The sequence below is a fragment of the Anomalospiza imberbis genome, chromosome 1 (assembly GCF_031753505.1).
Source record: "Anomalospiza imberbis isolate Cuckoo-Finch-1a 21T00152 chromosome 1, ASM3175350v1, whole genome shotgun sequence".
Taxonomy (NCBI): Eukaryota; Metazoa; Chordata; class Aves; order Passeriformes; family Viduidae; genus Anomalospiza; species Anomalospiza imberbis.
Window position 1 is genome coordinate 143394767 of NC_089681.1, and position 18731 is coordinate 143413497.

General features: G+C 40.7%; 1 protein-coding gene across 2 annotated transcripts in view; it reads left to right on the forward strand.

Annotated features, from left to right (window-relative positions):
• PTPRN2 (protein tyrosine phosphatase receptor type N2) overlaps positions 1-11875 on the forward strand; it is a 633132-nt gene extending 621257 nt beyond the window's left edge. For both annotated transcript variants that reach the window (XM_068174516.1, XM_068174508.1), the window contains exons 22-23: positions 5373-5446; positions 10114-11875. In XM_068174516.1, coding sequence (XP_068030617.1) covers positions 5373-5446; positions 10114-10185 — 146 coding nt within the window. In that variant the 3' untranslated portion in view covers positions 10186-11875. The remainder of the gene's footprint in view (positions 1-5372; positions 5447-10113) is intronic.
• The last annotated feature ends 6856 nt before the right edge of the window (positions 11876-18731 follow it).

Below are 18731 nucleotides of genomic sequence, written 5' to 3' on the forward strand. Positions count from 1 at the left end.
ATTTGACTTTGCTTTCAGTGTATGTTGAAGCCTATTACATAAAAATCCCAAAGATTACCTTAATTAAGCTAAAACTTCTCATGCATTTATGTAACAATGATGATTGTTCTTATAACTGAAAAAAACCCAACCCAGCGCATTTTCAGATGCACAAACTCTGTAGTTTGCTGAACCTGAAAAAAACTTTTTGATGATACGCCTTCATTTTTTCTTCCCAGCTGATACATTTAAAGATGCTACTCCTCTTGACAAACATTGTCATATTCCTGTGCCATCATAGTGACAGCAGTACTGCTACAATGTGAAGGGACCATCCTCCACAGAGTGTTTCTCATGTATCTTGTGCTTAGCAAAATAGGACCCCTGCCATGTCTAGGGGAATGAGAAGAGAGGGAAGCTTTCATTATTATAGTCATAAAACTAACATTAGGTAATTCACGGTGGTTTTAAATATTGTGAGCTGCTGGTCACCTCGTGGAGCCTACTGCAGCAGAATTAGGCTGGGTCATTATTTATTGCAGGAGAAAAGGGGAATTTACCCATGTTTTTATGACATGCTGGATCCTCCACTTACACAACTGTCTAAGGGCAAACACTTTAACCCCTTGAGATCTGCTAATCAGGAGCACCAGCTGTTAAGTGCCAGCGTGCATCCAGCATTCATGCCTGCGGGGAGAGAAAGGGTTGCAAAGGATATGACCCTAAACTTCAGAAACATCTTCTCTCCTTGGGGGCAAAATATCATTCAGCTTGCATCTTCTCCTGTTTTCTTTTAGTTTATCCAGTTAATGTTCCTGATGTGGGTTGTTGTGCACTCACTGTGAATGCTTCAAGCCTTTCGGAAGATGATAGTTAATTACTGAAGTTAAAATCTGGCTTGCACTGGTGTGGAAGTGCTTTCAGAGGTATTTACTCAGCCAGCTCACTGAGCTGCTAGGGGCAGGGGAAGGCTGGCAGTATCTGGCTCACAGCAAATTACTGCAAATGTATGTTCTGTTTAAAGAAATAGTACATTGCACAGTCATTTTTCACAATATTGCTGGTACAATATTAGCTCAGTCTCACACTAAGTTACATTGTTATGTTCATTTAAAACAAGCGATGGAATCCATTGTGAAAAAGCCTGTCTCAAACACAACCCAAATTTATTCCCTGCAAAGTAAAATACAGTCAAAAGGTAAAAAGACAGTTCTTTATTGTATAAATGCTTCTTCTTTTATCCTTCTCTTTAGCTTCTGAAACCAGTAGCAGACACATATATATTGGTGGGAAGAAAAGACAGAAAATACTGTATTTTTGAAATGATTTGTTTTCCTTTCCAAATGTCACTTACTCTCCAGCCTAGTATTTTTAAACCTTCCTTTAGATTATTTGTGGTATGACAATAAATGGACATCTGTATCTATTATTGAACTTAATAGTTTAGAAGCCTAAGCAAAACACTTCCAATAATTGGATATCCTTGGAATCAGTGGTTCAAGCTCTTCTAGTTCTTACTCTAAACCACTGCATCAAATTTAGTTTGTGTGGGTTTTCCAGATGAGCAATGTTTCAAATGCCTTAGCAGTGTGGATATTGTGCAGCCATCCCAGCAAGAGCATGACTTGACCCTAATGTCCTTAGATGCAATATCCCTCTCTCCCAATGTCATGTAGCATATGCTGTATTTTTGTCTCCTGAGTTGGCTCAAAAGCATAAATAAATTGTTATTGGGCACTGTAGAATGTAATGCCAATTGTCACACTCCCAGATTAAAGAGAAAGCCTCAGCATGGCAAAGAAAGTGTTGAATTTGTGTCAGATTTCAGCAAAATAATTCCAAAGAGAGTTGAAAGTTCATGCTGCACTTAAACACTAAGCTCTTCTCACCTGTGAAAGCAGGTTGGGTTCAGACCTCCCTTTGTGCCTTGAAAATCTCTTTCTTTGTCTGTGTCTGTCACCAGAAAACTTTTTACAGACTATTGCACACGCCAGTTGCAGTGAGCTGAATTTACATAATCCAGCAGCAGAGTATTCTAAGCTTGAATAGAAAAAAGCCCTCATCACAAAATGAGATTTAGTAGAGGACAAGCAATATATATTTAAACACATTTGTTTTAGTCACAATAAGGGAATAGATGCAGAACATGTAGATGCAGAGGAGGAAGAGAGGCTTACTCATGTAGAGAGAGAACGAGTCATGCTGGCTTTTTCCTATGCCATTGATTTCATCTCCTGTCCTGTGAATTTTCTTGTTCCAAGATGTTTTTCTTCTGAAACACTGTCCTATCTTTGCAGCACTAAGTTTCATTGATCGGTCTCTCCAGGCACTTACGTATTTCCCATCACCGTAGTATCCAAGGCATTCAGAGGTGGAAAAAATGGTGTAGCAAACCAATCCCTGTCTCTGCTTTGGATTGTCTCTAATGCAATGGCATCTCAACAAGACACTTAATTTGCTCTGCTTTTCCTTAAAATTACCTATGGCTGAGGACATCTGAAATGCTTTTGGGTGACCTGCTGATCACAACACATGGGCTGGGGACACTAGTGAGTAAAAACTGATGTTTTAGGGACTTTACTGACAAAACACTTCAGGACAAGCTTCCCATTAAGCACACCAGTCCACTAGGACTGTTCTTATGTTCCGGTGCATGCATATTCTTTGGTGTTTTGCTAAATCAGGATTTTTTAATCAAGTGTTGTTCATACTATTTAGTCATGTCATTCCCTTAATGATGATAAAAAAGCAAACATCAGTTCCCTAGTAAATGCTGCAGTCTGCATCACAGAAATGGAGGAATTAACTCTTTCAAAGGTAGACTCAGAAGCCTGTCTGGCCATTAAAGAGTGTAACCATGTCTTGTCATAAACCTTTTCTCTTTTTGTCCTGAGGGTAGAGTATTTTCAAATAAAGATCATCCCTCAGTGGTGGGGGGACATACATGTTACAGTCATGGGTACTTGAGCCTGCCAGCTGCAGTGGGAGGATCTCTGGGTTCATCCTTGCAGCTGGCACCTGGGAAGCTCAGAACTGTGGTTAGCCTTATCCATGGATAGCAGTGTCTTAAATATTTCTCATATCTTAATTTCTGAAAGGAGAATTCCTCTTACTTTGAACCAAGATGCTGCTGGAACATTTTGTTTCCTGATAATCAAATGAGGCTACAAGTGAGGCTGTAAAGTATGTGCAGTACTCACATAGCTCTGCTTCCATCCACAGCTGTGGTGGAACAGGAAAATCCCACGTAATTGCACATGTATGTGTGAGAGTGAACACTGAAGAGAGCTACTGTGTCACACCACTGTTAGGGTTTGTGAAGAGGGTACCTTTAGTGATGCTTTCCAGATGAATTGACACTGCAAAACCTGCAACAGATTTAAGGTATAATTACTGTCACTGTTATTAGACTTTACAGTGTATGTAAGTATTGCTTTGCTCTGTTGTAAGGAGATTTGGGGGGGGGGTTTAATTTTAAAATAAAACCATCTATTTTTGTTCAAAGCTCATTCCTGTAAATCCTGGGGAGGTGTGGGGAACAAAAGGCATGCAATGCTCCAACCCATGGTAATTAGCAAAACTGTCTGTAAGATGCTGTTTCTAAGTTGTCACTATTATATTTACTGAAAGAATTCATTCCATTTCTGATACAGCTGAAGAACATATCTTCATTTATTTGAAGAACATATTCCAAATCAATTATTCTTGTAGAGTTGATACTATTTTAAAATATAATTTCATATATTTTATCAAGGAGACCAAATGAAATCATTCACTATTCATTGCTTTTCTGAATTTTTTAAAAGATGATCCTGAGCTATAAAGCTGAGTTGGGTAAATGAGGAGGTGCATGATGTTTGCATTGATATAGGTAGACAAGCCCTTAAATTACACGAGTTGTAGGAAGAGTGGTAAGTGTTGGGTCCAATTCTCCAAATCCAGTTCTGGGAATTCAACAAGTTTGTGTTCTAGATGCGTACAAGTTACATTGCAGCAGCAATGCTCTATGTGCATGGCCCACAAGTTGGCAATGAGACCCCTGTGAATATTTGGGGATATTTAAATGCCTCCAGAAGGAAGTCCCAAATTGGCAGAGGGTGGCTCAGGAAATTTGTAGGAGCAGGCAGCAGGAAGCAGTTGACAAGTCTTCTTCAGAGCACACCCTTAAAATAGAGTATCCCTTAAAATAGAGCAGATTCCAAAATTGTGCCCAATCCCTGCCCTTGATAAACCATCCAGTGACAAAAGTGAATATACAAAAAAGGAGAGACCTAAGGTCAACACGTTTCCAAGCTCCTGTAGCTATGGGCCCACATCAGCCCTAGGAGAATGAACAGCCAGCCAGGGCAGTAGGGCATAGTGGAGCAGGGATGGGGTGGTTACAGTTGCATTAGGGTGACCCTCTGCCCATCTGCCTGGTGCTTTGGTCCATGAGATGTTCTTGCAAGATGCAGAAGGGAGCAGATTCAAGAAAACCAAATTCTGCATGTGAACTTTTCACCTCAAAGGCTTTCCAGACAGGCTTTTATTCTTGAAGCTCATACAGGAAGGACCAGAATCCTGATTCCTCCTCAGTCCCTTCATAAAACATCAGATTAGGCACTTAAGGAAAATGAGGAGGGTGATCTTAAAATATCAGTCACTGGAGGAAATTGAGGAGGAAATCAGCATCTCCCTGTCCCCTTCAGTTCTCTAATCTTTGTGGATTATAAGAAAGGGAAGAGGCTCAAGGACATGCTTTGATCTCCATAGTTCATGTATTGAAAGAAAGCTCCTCTGTGTGCATGGGGCAGGGAGCCAGCCCCAGCCAGGCTGTCTGTGCCTGTTTCACGTGCCCTGGTGCTACCAATGGCTACAGGGCAGCTGTGTGCAGACACCTGGAGTGGAACCTAAAGGAAATGTCACAGACTGGCCAGGTGAAACAGTGACCACACAGCAAGGTCCTGAACTAGGAAGCCACAGACAGGTGTTCTGGATGCCAGCTGCAGGTGGCAAAAGGTCACCTAAATCTTGTTTTTACAGCATTAATCATTGTGTGGTTCAGGCCCTTAATTCAGTGCATACTTTTGGAAGTGACAAAGGGGACACTCAGTGGCATCGACATGACAGACCCTCAGGTTCCACAGAATATATTCTGCTCTGGTGCAGAGACATTTTTAAGAATTTGTTTTTCTCTGGCTTCTTTTGAATTAATGTTAGTAAAAGGTGCCCCAACCTCTTATTTTTCTATATGAAGACAAAAATTGCAGCTGCCTGCCAAGTCTGCTGAGAGATGGATGTAATAATTTTCAATTGGACTGTTAGCCCAAAGGGAACCCAATAGCAAGAGATTGACAGATGCAGCATGGATTATCTTGTGCTCTGAACTCAGCCCAATTTGTGGTTTGTTGCAGGTGCTAAAGAGATTGATATTGCTGCTACCCTGGAGCACTTGAGGGACCAGAGACCAGGCATGGTCCAGACAAAGGTACTGTCAATAAATCCACTGGGATTTTAAATACATTAAAGGTCTTTCACAGTAGTTGTTTTCATGACAGAAGAGAAAGGGTATGACCTAATTTAACGCAGGTCGCTTGCTGATTACTCTGTTTGGCTCCCTACCAACTGAGGTTTATTTATGCTGAGGATTTATCTAGGTTACTTTCTTTGGTGTTTACTGTTCTTTCTTGTAACATCTCCAGCATCTATCTTGATTACCATATATGAAGGGCAGTCAAGACAACAATCTATAGCCTGCTAAAGAAAATGTGCATTTGAAAGAATTTTCTTGCTTTCATCCTGAACTATAGATTATTTTCTTAGAATATCTCTGCTTAACTGTGCATGTAATTTTTTTTTTTAAAGCTTCTACTCATTAAAGAGAATGTAACTGCTGCATTTGATATTCTTTTCTGAAAAAAAGAACTCAGAAGTTTTGAATTAAAGGAAATAAAACTTTGCAGGGAATCAAGTAATTTTTAGTATCTTTGAATGGAGGAGCTTCCATCAGCCTTTATGGATGTAACATGGCAACTATATTTTTACACTTTGGTGAGATGAATGCCTTACTCTCAAATTCCTGTCAGTTGTAATAGTTTTGACATTTTTCCACAATGTAAAACTTTTAAACATAGTAGCTGATGGTGCAATTCTAGTCCCTTAAATTAGAAATGAAACTTTCTGTTATTAACAATCCCAGTGATGTATGGAATGATATTGTGGGATATGTGCCGCAAGTTAAGAGCTGCAAATATGACAATAAAAAACTCTTTCATGGTACGAAGGTGAAATAAATCTGTTTATGGCCTTATAAAATATCAAATGATACTTATAGTCCCAAACTGAGTAACAAGAGCAATGTGACAGCACTGTGTCTTGGCCAGGCTGGAACTGATAGGAAATTCTGCAGTATTTAGGGAGTTGAAATTGCTGAGGGACAAAGGTGAAATAAATGTGTGTTGCAGGAATCATTGGTTCATAATTTTTCCTGAATCTCTTCCCAATCATGTTATTTCCCACTACAACTAGGGGAAAGTACTGCTGAAGAACAGCTTGGGGAATGTTAATTATTATTTACCAATTAAGTAAGTGCATGAAAAATAAAGATGAGCCAGTCAAAACTAAGTAATCTTTATCTGCAAGGAAGACATAAAATTGCACAAGTCTTTCTTCTGCTTTGATTATTCCAAGTGGAACAAAAGGCAAGTAGCACACAGTATCCAATGTCATATATATTTACTCTGAGGTAAAATGCAAATCCTGGCCTACTCTGCAAATGCATTCAAAATATGTAGCAGCTCTGTGGCAACATAGAGCTCAGATTATAGTTTCCTTTTCAGGGCAGAGAAATTATGGCTTATTGCCTTCAACAGAAGAAAAAACATCGCTCCAGAACCAAAGAATGAGGTTATGTGAACAGCTTCTCCTACTCAGCTCAGCAATAGTTACCTGAGTTCCATGAAAATCTCCCTCAAGACATGGTTTTTCCCTCCAAACATTTGTCTGGAAGAGCTCCAGAAAACAAATGTATCCTGTGTTTTCATCCAGAATGAAAAATTTTCTTGGGATATTGCTTATCTCTCCTCTTGCTCCTTCTTCCATCATTGTCATTTTCTCAAAACCACCCAAATCACTTATTCAAGCTAATGTCTTGCAAATTATAAATATCTGGTTACATGCTAGCAATGCATGATCCCCAGAGAATTTTTCTGATGGATTTAAACAAACCCCTGTGCTTTCCCAGCTGAATACAAATGAGGAATATTAGACTCTAGGAGTAATTTAAAACGATGGATTAAAAGTCAGGTTAGAAATGCCAATTACAGAATATCCCTAGGCAAAATAAACACCAACTTCCTTCAGCAATGTTATTTTGTTTCCAGCAGGCAGCGCTCCTCCTTTCCAATAGGCATGGGAAAGATTTGTTTTCAGAATTTTGTCTTCTGGAAGGGATCTTTAATTCAGAAGCACTGTATGTAATAAATTGTAATGTAATTATCATAATGGCATTCTGCATTTCTGAGATGCATAATAGAGGGTTTGTGGGTTTGTTGGATTTTTTTTTTTTTTTTTTTTTTTTTTTTTTTTTTTTTTTTTTTGCAGGGGAATTGTAAAATAGAATTGATATGTCACATATGAGAGGAAAAAGTAAGGAAGGAAAAAGTGTATTCTCTGTGATAGGAAAAAGATGTATTTGTTTTTTTTCTTTTCTCCTATATCCTCTCACAATCTATAATAGTAGATAGATTCCTTACTCTGTTATATATGCTATGTGGACTCACTTTGTTTCCCTGGGAATTTTTATCTGTAGACTTAATGAAATATAGCCATAGTTACTTTTTATTAAGTATATTCTTGTCACCTCTGCATTATAGGTGAACTGAGACCACAGAATGCCTGTCCAGCTCTGTTTTCTAGGAAAGGTTGATGTTAAAATTCATCTCCAGGCAGTCTTGTACACACAAATAGAATATGTGAATTGGCAGTGTAGCTGTACAAAACAAGAAACCGAGCTCCTTTAAAAATTACTGACATTAATTTGCTCTAACTGCAGTTGTCCTCATGGAAAAGTGTGGAAGGTGTGGGAAGGCTTTTCCTGGGAGGGTGGTGATGCACATCAGTGGAAGCTGCACTCCCTGCCTTTCACCTGGGTGTGTTATGCAGAAGGATGGAGGGGGAAGAGCTCAGCTGGCCATCCCTGACAGGCCATGTTTCCACACATCTCATGTCTGCTCTCCTGTCCCTTTGCAGTCAGTTCTGAGCTCTGGCTGTGCAGATTATACCCTGTAAATTGTTTTGTCTCAGTAATTAAGGTCACACTGCTGTTGCTCAGTCCCTGGGCCAGGCAGACACTCTTCCTCAGGCTTTTTGAGCTGGTACAAGAACCCAGTTTGGTTCTGCCCCAAAATGTCCCATATATGCCCTCTTTGACCCTGATGCTCTCCAGCTTCTCTCACACACTTATTGTGCTCCAGTTAAAATACAATTGATGCTCCTGGATGCCCCAGCATTCCCAGAGTTTCCTTTAATTGCAGAGACCTTAGACAGTGCAGGGAGCCTTGGGCAGTCATGCACACCATTTTCAGTGCCTACTGAGGATGAGTCCTACTCTTTAGGGTGAATTGATGTCTGATTAAAAGCTGTTGGCCGCAGTCCAGCAAGTGTACATGGATACCACTTTGACAGCACCAAGCAGACAGCAAAATTCTTGAATGGCAGTGTCGCTGAGAAATTATTCTGTTTTATTCTGCTTTTTCTGCTCTGACACTGTGCCCATCATTGCTTCTCTGAAGCATCTCCACATGGGAGCTGACTGCAGTTGGGTAAGACAAGGCAGAGAAGACTGGCACTGGATTGCAGGAATTAAGAGTCAGCTGCCTTTCTGAACTATGAGTTGTACATCTATAGTTTGTTCTTTCATCCTTCCTGAACCTTTCTGCAGTAAAATGAAACACTATGGAAAATTAATGTTATTGGTTCAGTGATCACTTTTGGGGGTGGCGATATTCTGTATGTTCTGTAACCATCCCACACAGCCCCTGGCAGCACCAACTGAGAGGCCAGAGGTACAGATCTCCAGTTTTCTAATGGGAGACACAGAAAGTATCCCAGCAGTGATCTTGGGCTGCTTTGCAGGGTGCATCTCAAACCTGCATCCTCAGAGTCGATTCCTCAACAGCTCTTGACCCCAGCTGGCTTAAACCTCTGGAGTACTTCCAGAAAACCCAGGAATTTCTCCACAGTCCTTATCTGGTGTATTTGATTTGCCTATATTTTGATAAAACTTTCCACTAGAAAGTCTCAAACTCCAAATCACCCTGTCAATTATTTCAGTAAGCTAAATTACTGAGAAAAAATTACTTGCTTGGAAAATACAACACCTGTTAACCTTGAGGATTTAAAACTGCTTTGTCCTTCTGTAGGACTACACAGTTCAGGAGTGTGTTAGGGTAGCACTTAGAAGAAGTAGCCATTCATGGCTGTGTCCTTCACACCTCTGCCAACCCAGGACAGAAGCTGGTAAATCATTTTGGTGTTGAAGTTACAGTAAATTAATAGCAGAGAAAACCCTTCCCAAGTATTTCTTATATAGGAGTGGCCTTAACAAAATTGAGTAATTTGTGAGTGTGGAAAGGACATTAAAAAGAGATGTTTAAAAATATCAATGACAGGTAAGCCAAAAACCAGATATTGTTCAATATAATAGATATCAGGAGAGGAGATATTTATTTTAGATTCTTTCAACTAGAAACAGTCCTGAGAAAAGCCAAAGTCTCTGCTTTACAGCCACTCACTTCATATTTCAATAATGTAGAGTTCCCATCTCTGTGTCAGGAGGAAATGGCTGGTGATCAGCTACTCCCAAACCCTTCTGACCATGCAATGGCAATATATCATCGTGTCCCAATAGCTTGGGTTCTGCTACTAACATTTTTCTCCATTAAAATGACTCCAGCTTCGAGATTCTGTCAAACATGTTATATGACATCAATACTCCAAGAACATTTTGTTCCTTTCCACTGCAGTGTACAGTTCATCCTCCATATTCATATTTTTAACAATGTCTTGAGGATGTTCATCTGTGGAATAGAGCACCAAGCTTTCTGGGAAGTGTTTTGTTTTATTATTCAGGGTGTGCATTTGTTCTCTCCGCAGGAGCAGTTTGAGTTTGCTTTGACAGCGGTGGCAGAGGAAGTGAATGCAATACTCAAGGCCCTTCCCCAGTGAGCAGCTCAGTCTCCTGAAGGTTCCTGCAGAATCCATCCCTCGTTTTCCTCATCCTCAGTCCCTGTGAATGTTGTTGGAAATGTGACCTGACCTTAACTGTGTATCTTCTGTTGTAACCACATAGTGATAGGGTCCTTACAAACTGCTTTAGCTGGTAAAAGTTCAACAGTTAAAATGTGTATTCTGGTTTTTTTGGGTTTTAAACAAATTTTTAAAAGTACATCAAAGCCTCGGATTAAGTGACAGAACAATCCATCTAATTCCTCCTACATCCTTGAAGCCCTGAATGTCACACTTTGAAAGCACACATTCATGTTCTTAATAGCAAATATACAATATTGTGGGTAATTAGTGCAGTCAATATAGTCTCAGAAAACAGTGTTCTGTTGTATTTTGTAACTTCTCAAAGGCTGAATAAGAATGAGGGCCTGAAGAGGATGGTGATTGTTTCCATACAGTGCCAAGCTGAAGCATGAAACAGTGCTGTGGGTGTGAGCAAACACAGGTCCAGACTCTGGCAAGGTGAGCTTGCACCATCTCATGCCAGGCTTCGGCAAGCAAATATTTTCTTAACTGTTGTTTACTTTTCAGCTTTGTGCCATGTGAGGAAGAAAATCTGAACTCTGAGTAAAAGAGGCTTGCATGGTTGTTGCAACTGGGGAGAAAACATGTTGGTCACATTAATGGGAAGCCAGGGGAAAATGAGCACAACTCTGACCATGTACCTGGCACTGACAGCACAGAAAAGGAGAGCATAGGCTCCCCTCAGGTGATGGGAAAGGTCCTGTCAGCAGTCAGGTAATTGTCTGGAGCTGTTATGGAAAGAGATTGTTGGTTTTATGGGATTACTGAGGAAGAAAATGGGATTCTCCCCTTTATATCTTTGCATTTCCCTCTGTAAAGCTCCGCTGTGCCAACCTTTTTAGCCAGGAAAGTGTATTTCTGTAAAAGCCTGGCTGAAGAAGAAATTTCCAATCTGCATTTTATGACTCTCATCGAGTTTGTCTGATCCAGGCATTTGTTGCAGCTCTCTGCAGAGGCTTTGCTCACTCCTTGTTCTGCAGGACACCTATTTGAACTGAGCATGAAGGGGTAAAGCAGCACAAAGATTGAATTTCAGAGATTCGTGTGTTCTCAAAAGCCTAATGCCTACTGTTGCAAAGTAATGCTAAAATATGTCTGTAAATGGTTTGGATATGCAATCTTGCTTCTGTGATTTCACAGGTTTAGTTGTGGCACTCTTCTAAAGGAATTTACATTATTGACAGAAAGTACTTTCATATGTTTGAATGAAAGGCCTGAGAGTAAAATTACTGAAGGTACCTAAGAGATCTAGGTTATTAATTTCATTTTCAAAAGTGAATACTTGGATGCTTTTTCATCTGCTATCCTACATCTCCGTGACGTAAGAATCTGGGGTGCTTTTTTTCCCAAAATCTTATTAGTATTGTGTGCTTGAAACCGTATTAGGCTAATTGCTTAACTTCAGCACTAGAAAATACATCATTGAATTTAATTTGGGGAGCTTTCATAAACTTCTAATCAGTGAAATGTTAAAAATAACAGTTTTGCTGGCACAGAGGTGATGAGCATCAATCAAAATCAACCATGTTGCAATTTTGTGTTGTAGGTGTGGATATTGGTGATTTCTTCTTTTTAGCAATTAAAGAGTTCCTTAAAAAAAAAAAAAGCAGAAGGCTTGTTACTTTTTGCCATACATTTTTGTATGCTTTACTTGATATATGCTGTTGCTAAATTTGTGCATCCCATTACTACAGCAGTGCAGAGCAGTTACTGCAGATGCCATCATCCTCTTAAGTACACATACTGTACATTAAGCCACATGTTTATTTTATGGCCTAAGCATTTTAGAGCTTTCCTAGCAATAACTAAAGAAACTAATGGAGTATAAATGAGAAAATTGCCTTTTTCATTTGATAATTTAGGTTTACCAGGATTCTTTTATTACTTTAGCTAACACAAAATTTCAGATCAGGGCAGATGAGATCAGTTTGAGCTGTATCAGCAAGTGTTTGAAGTAGATTTACTGTGAGCCATGTACTGCAGCTTTCTGAAAATACAGGTGTATGCAAAAAAACTGTCCAAAGAATCAAAACTGGGGCATCCTAAGTCAAGCACTCTGATTACTGGGTGGAATGATTTTCCAGTGTTAGATGCTGGGCCATCACCCACTGCCAATGGGCTAATGGGGTTTTACCACAGATTTCTGCCCTGGGATTCATTAGTGTTTGCCTCCTTACTGTCCCTGTGCATACCACAAATGTGACTGACAAGCCTTTCGTTGCACTTCAGGAATATTTTTTAATTGTTCTTTTGCAAATATTTGCATTTCATAATAGCAATTTCAGGGCGATCCCTATTAATTCACAAGCAGCTGAGTGTGGGACTTGATGCTTCAGAGTTTATTTAGCATAGATTAGAGGGCATTAATCTTCCCCAAGGCTAATGGGGCAGGAATGTATTGTTTTATTCATCCTTGTAGGGCAGTTTACACAACAGAAAGATGCAGTCTTACTCAGAGGGTTACAGTATCTCCCACTGACTGTCATCGACAATCCTGTTATTTCAGCCATGTTTTGTACAGTTCTTCCACAAAGAGGTGCAAGGCTTATTCTGTTGACTATAAACAACCACACAGAATATTTCATCTGTGCATAGCACAATTTTCACTCCTCTCAATTGATGCCCTGCTTCTGGGGGTGATAATCTGCTGCAGGGTCAATTAGTGAAACGCAGGTTTCAGTTGCACCAGGGCAATCTAGAGGGATCTGACTATCCATTTCCCAGGAAGATGCCAAAGCCATGGATGAAGCCACAGAGATGGATTTGCCATGCAGGGCAGGAATTTATTTTCACTGCAGTTAACTTAATCCTTGTGATCTGGTGAAGGATGTTATTCAGGCCAACCCCCCATCACTTGCACTAGACATGGGATGCACCCCATGTTCACTGTCAGGTTGAGTTGAGCTTCTGCCTGAACACTGGGATCACCTGAGAGCTCAAAGTCAAATGAGACCCACCATCCTTCTCTGTTCAATTTTCTGCTGATCTTTAGTAAACTCATTGCCATTGAAGCTGGGGCTGGTGCCTGACGTGGCCACAAACAGCATGTGTTTAATATTGGACATGCTCACATTCTTGACAAACCGAGTGTACAGGTTCTGTTTGTGTGCTTGAACCTTTAAATGACATTTTAGGGGGTGACCTGCAGGAGGGCAGTTTAACCCCACTGCTCCTCACTGCTCAGAGGCAGAAATCCCTGTTTTCCCACAGGCAGCACACACAGCTGCTGTCCCTGAGCAGGGCAGGGACCTGACCAGACCCCTGCTGGTGCAGTCAGTGTCCCCAGATAGGAGGGACTGAAAGGTGGTTGTCACCAGAGTCGATGCTTCGCAGGAGTAAAAGCACAGTTGCTCTCTCCAGCCTTTGCCCTTGCCATGATGTGGGCTGGGACTCAGAGGAATGGAGAGGCAGGACAGCACCATTCCCCAGATCCCAGATCCTTGAGGTTCAGCCTGAGGCACAGGGCTGAACAGCAGTGTGGGGTTTGCTGTTGGCTTCAGGAGTTCAGGTGTGACCTGTAACCATTGCTGTTGGCCACTGTCATGGGACCCACTGCAGCCCAGGTAACTCTCATCCCAGTGGAAGTCCTTGGTCAGGAATGAATTTCAGCAGAAAATCACAAATCCAAATCTCAATCCAGTAGCAAAACAAGCCAGATTATTTTTATAGAAGCTACTAAATGTTTAACACATTTCAAAATATTTTTAGAATCTACACCCATGACTAAACCTTGTCCCTGTCTCCAGCATGCATGCAGAACCAATCCCCATCCATTCCCAGGGGAATGACAGCTATAGTACCTGTAAGGAGTTCATGCTTTATTAGTCAAGTGGAACATTAATAAAACCTGGCCCACTTCATAATTTCCAGAATAGTCATTAATTAAAAAAAACTGTTTATTGGAACAGAAAACAAGTATTTGATTAGCTTTGTTACAGAACAATAGCTCTCCTCATTTTTATTCTGCATATTTTATTCTTTCTTTAGAAAATTCTCTTAAGAAGCATTTGAGATAATTCGCTTTTTAAAACTGTACAGTTTCTATGGTTTTGCTTTTTAATGAGAGTACACTTTGTAGATTTTATTATTATATTTTTCTGTTAATATTACATTGGGCATTACAAAAGCATTCCCCACCACACTGAAAAGAAAGTGATCCTGTTGGTTTATTGTAAAAGAAAACAAAATTAAAACAAAATTGCAGAGCTGTGGCATACTCAATCCAATTAGAGCATGACTCTTTACTACTTTTCATTTACCACATGAGAAAAAAAAATAGTTACACCAGCAAGATTTCATTTGAAGCTGTTCATGCATGCTGTTTGTACTGTATTTGATGGCATAATATTGTTTTGTTTACAACCTTTTCTTTCTCGTCATTCTATTATATTCTTTATATGTATATAGTTTAAAAAAAAAAAAATTATACAAAGTATTTTGTTCTACCTCTGTAAAAATCATATTTGTGAATAAAGTCACGTTGTCTGTGGAGTATGGTATTGTGAATACAGCATTAACAGCTGGTGCTTTGCTTTTATTTGGGGGGTGGGAGCGGTGCCGATGTCTCTTGCTGGAGGGGTGGGGTCTGACTATCCAAGGTGGGAAGAGGAGGTCCACAGGGAGGGGCACAAATTCCCTGCAGATGGCTTGGATATGCACATTTCATCTGCTCTGAAAAGAGATTTCAGCCAGCTCTGGCTCAGGTGTGTGGCCCTTAATACTGCACCTTACAGGATTTTGATTGAGCCAGATTCCTGTGTTCAGGCCAAAAGTGAAGCAGGCAAAAGAATCACCAAGTTCCAGGGATCCTCCTTGTACTGCCAGGAAGTGGAAAAAGATCACCTAGAGCCTGTGCCACAGAGTGCACAAGTTAACAAACAGATTAAATGGAATCTGCTTTCAGGAAAATTAAAGGCAGAAAAATGTTTTTGGGAAGGCTGGTGGATCACACCATCACAAAATGGCCAAGGATTTATAGTTTTAAAATAGTAGAATTTCATAGGAGTATTTGAACAGGTAATAGAAACTTCTCACTGTTATATTAAATAAGAGAAATAGAGTATAAGGTTACCACACAAACACAGCATTCAATAAAGGGTCTTTTTCCTGGGGTATAGGAAGTCATTTTCCCATGAGCACTGTCCATTATATGAAGGTTTTGGATCTTCCCATTAAATACTTACTGTTAGCTGTCAGACCAGTGTTTGGGCTTAGACAGCCCTGGCATGGCAGTTTTCAGGGTCCTGTGTTATGTGGTGAAATTTCAGTTGTGTTTTGAAGAAGACTTAAAATATGTTTTCCACTTACCTGGAAATCACTAGAAAAATGTAAACAGAAACCTAAAGTGGTCCTGGTCCAGCTCGCATTTTTCCCATCAGAATAATAACATTTTACATTCTTTAACCTTGTTTATGTAGTTGCATGTTTTAATATCTGTGCCTTTCTCAGTGTAAGAAGGTGACTTTCATCTTGGAAGCAAAATGTATGCATCATTACACCTATTTTCTTGTTGGTGTAATTTAGGAGGTCTTTCATCTCCAAGACAGCTTTCTGAAAACTCTGGTAACATCAGATGGAGGACAAAAAAGAGAAATGTGTTTAACTGTGTAAATACTGGAGCATTGTGGATCTTCTAGGGGAAACCAAAGCCACCAGTTGTGCATCATTCAGTCGTGCAGGCAGTTCTGCTCTGGCCTCACACTGCACAGGTGCACTCAGTGCTAAATACAAGTACTGATATGCCTGGTTTTGGATGCTGAGCAAAGAACTGCACAGCCACAGGGAGGGGTAGCAGGTAGGCTGGGTTTATGTGTGCTTGAAACAGCTGAGTCCTTGGGGAAATTCTTCTTAGGTCAAAAATTAATTTCTCCCTTGAGAGTGCACCAGTTAGCCCCCTACATGAAGGTAAATCAGCAATACAGATAAAAGACTCAATGTGGATGACCAGTCTGGGAAGTCAGACTTTGTAAGGTTTGGGCTATTTGGCTGATGTACTGCACTGCCCCAGGTTTTTCCTGCAGTAGCTTTGGTCACACTTCTCCAAGATACAGGAAAGTGTTGCTCCCATCATTTCCAGCATATAGTACAGGTGGGATTCATCTTAACCAGCCTCTGAGCAGCTTTTCATGGACTTCCACAAACCACCCACTCATCATAAGCTTCCTCTGTGGTCAATAAAGGAAAACAGAGCATTTTTAGAGTGGGAATTACCTGGTTTGGCTTCCACTTCACCATGAGGCGATTCATCCTATTCACCTCCTGCCCTGAAACAGGGAACATCAAAATTTTACTATGTGCTAAGCACAAAAGCATCTCATTTCTATATTGTAATCCTATTCCCTCAAAACTGCATTGGATCACTTGTAAGAAAAAGATAAATTATTTCTGATTTTATAGGCCTTGAATTTATAGACATCTTTATCCTATTGCTCCTTCATTTCTCCTGTTCCATAGGGATGACTCATGTCCCCTCTTACAGAAGATGTCCTGTGCCTTTGATCACCTTTGCTACCCTTCACCTTAACTTGTCCAATTCTGTTTGTACTACACTCCGAGGTACACAGGGGCCAGGCTCTGGTCCAGTATCACAGTGATGGTTTTAGATATTTTAAATATTTTCCTCTTCTTTGCAATATCTAACGTTGTTTCCCTTCTCCACTGCTGACCATTGAGGTTCTGCTCACAGACACTCATTCACAGCAGTACCAAATGCTTTTCTTCAGGTCGTCTTTATATCTTTATTGTTAAGAAGTATTTAATGATATGAACTACTTTATCTCCAGTAATTTCATCTGCCATCCTCACAGTCCTACAGCATCACAAGGTCTCTCCATGACACTTCACAGCTACTTTTGTTTTTATAATGATAGGTAATAGAATGTGTGTCATTCACACTCTGCCACCTCAGTATCACCTCTTCCTTTTTCCTATTGTTTAAAGTGGGGAATCACCATCACTACAAAAATTTTCCCTTTCTTCAAAACACGTTTCTTAACTTTTAATCCTTTATTAGCCCACAAAAAACTTCCCCCTGATGCAATGACAACTCAGTTTCTGTAAGAAGCTTTCATGAGACAGCTTTTGCCAAATGCTTTTAGGAAAGCTAAATACAAAATAATCACACACATCATCAAACTCACTGATTTTTTCACAGTCTCTTAGGAGGCTTTTACAACTCAACTTGACCCTGAAAAAGCCTTGTTGCTTCTTCCTCCTCTTTACACCATCAGTTATGCAGGATCTAGACACAGGGGTGTGGATGCAGCTTACAGAGTAGGACACAATAAAATAGCTTTGGTATCCTTTTGGAGTCAGTGGAGAGCTACTGGATGGGCTAAAAATGGAGCTGTGGAGCTCAGCTAGTGCAACCCCCACTCAACACAGCACTTGGAGCACATAGCTCAGGGTCATTCCCAGGCACATTTTGAGTATCTCCAGAGATGCAGACTCCTCTGGGCCCTCTTTATGAAAAATATCTTTTGAAGATCTCGCTAAAATTTCCCTTGATGCTGATTGATTGCCAACCAGCTCCCCCAAAAGGAGATGCCTCGTGCAGACAAATCCCTCTCTAGGCTCCACCACCAAGGTTGTCACTGTAGAGCGCATTCAGGCAAGCAGCACACATGGAAGGATTTATAAATAAATTCTTAATCCGTGAGCTGAATCCCACCCTCTGGGTGGGATTCAGTGCTTGCTGGTGAGTGGTTGATGTTGCTGCAGATGCTGTGGGTCCCCTGCCCAGCCTGCAGCACTCCTGCCAAATGGCTGAAGCTGAGGTCTTGTGGCTTGTTTGCCAGCCCTGTGCTGGTGGCTGAAATCTCCTGAAGTGCCTCAAATGATGTTGGATGCTTATATTCAGGGATCTGAGTCCCACATCATGTGTCTAGTAGCTGGATTCTGTATCTTCTACCAAAATTTAAGGTATGGGAGGGAATTTGACAGGACAGCAGTTTCCGAGATGACCCACCAGTCCAAAAGAGGCAGCAGCTTCTGAAAACCCTAATTTTGCTGTCAGAACTGGATTCAAGGCAGGGCTGTGACTTCAGCAGCATTACCTGAGTGTGTGCCAGGCCCGGGCACAAGGTGCTGCAATGACCACAGCTGGGCACAGGTGGAGAGCTGCCCTTGTGCTGGGTAGCACTAAAAGGCTTTGTGTACCTTACAGCCAGTGACAGCATTGTGTGGGACCAGAGGCTTGTGTTGCTTTCCAACACAAGAGGGCAAGGAAGGGAAAAAAGCCAAAAGCATGAGTTCACATAAAATAAAACCTAGTGTACAGCAGTGTTCCATTAGCCCTTGTTTCTAAATGTGGCATCCATTTCCTTCTTGCAGGAAGTCTGCTCTGTTTTCCAACAGGTTTAATTTGTATTGTCCAAGTTAGAAATGTTTGTTCCTGAAGGTGGATATTACAATAGAGAGCATCTGCAAGAGCAGTTCTTGAGGTGTTCCTGATGCTACACCTG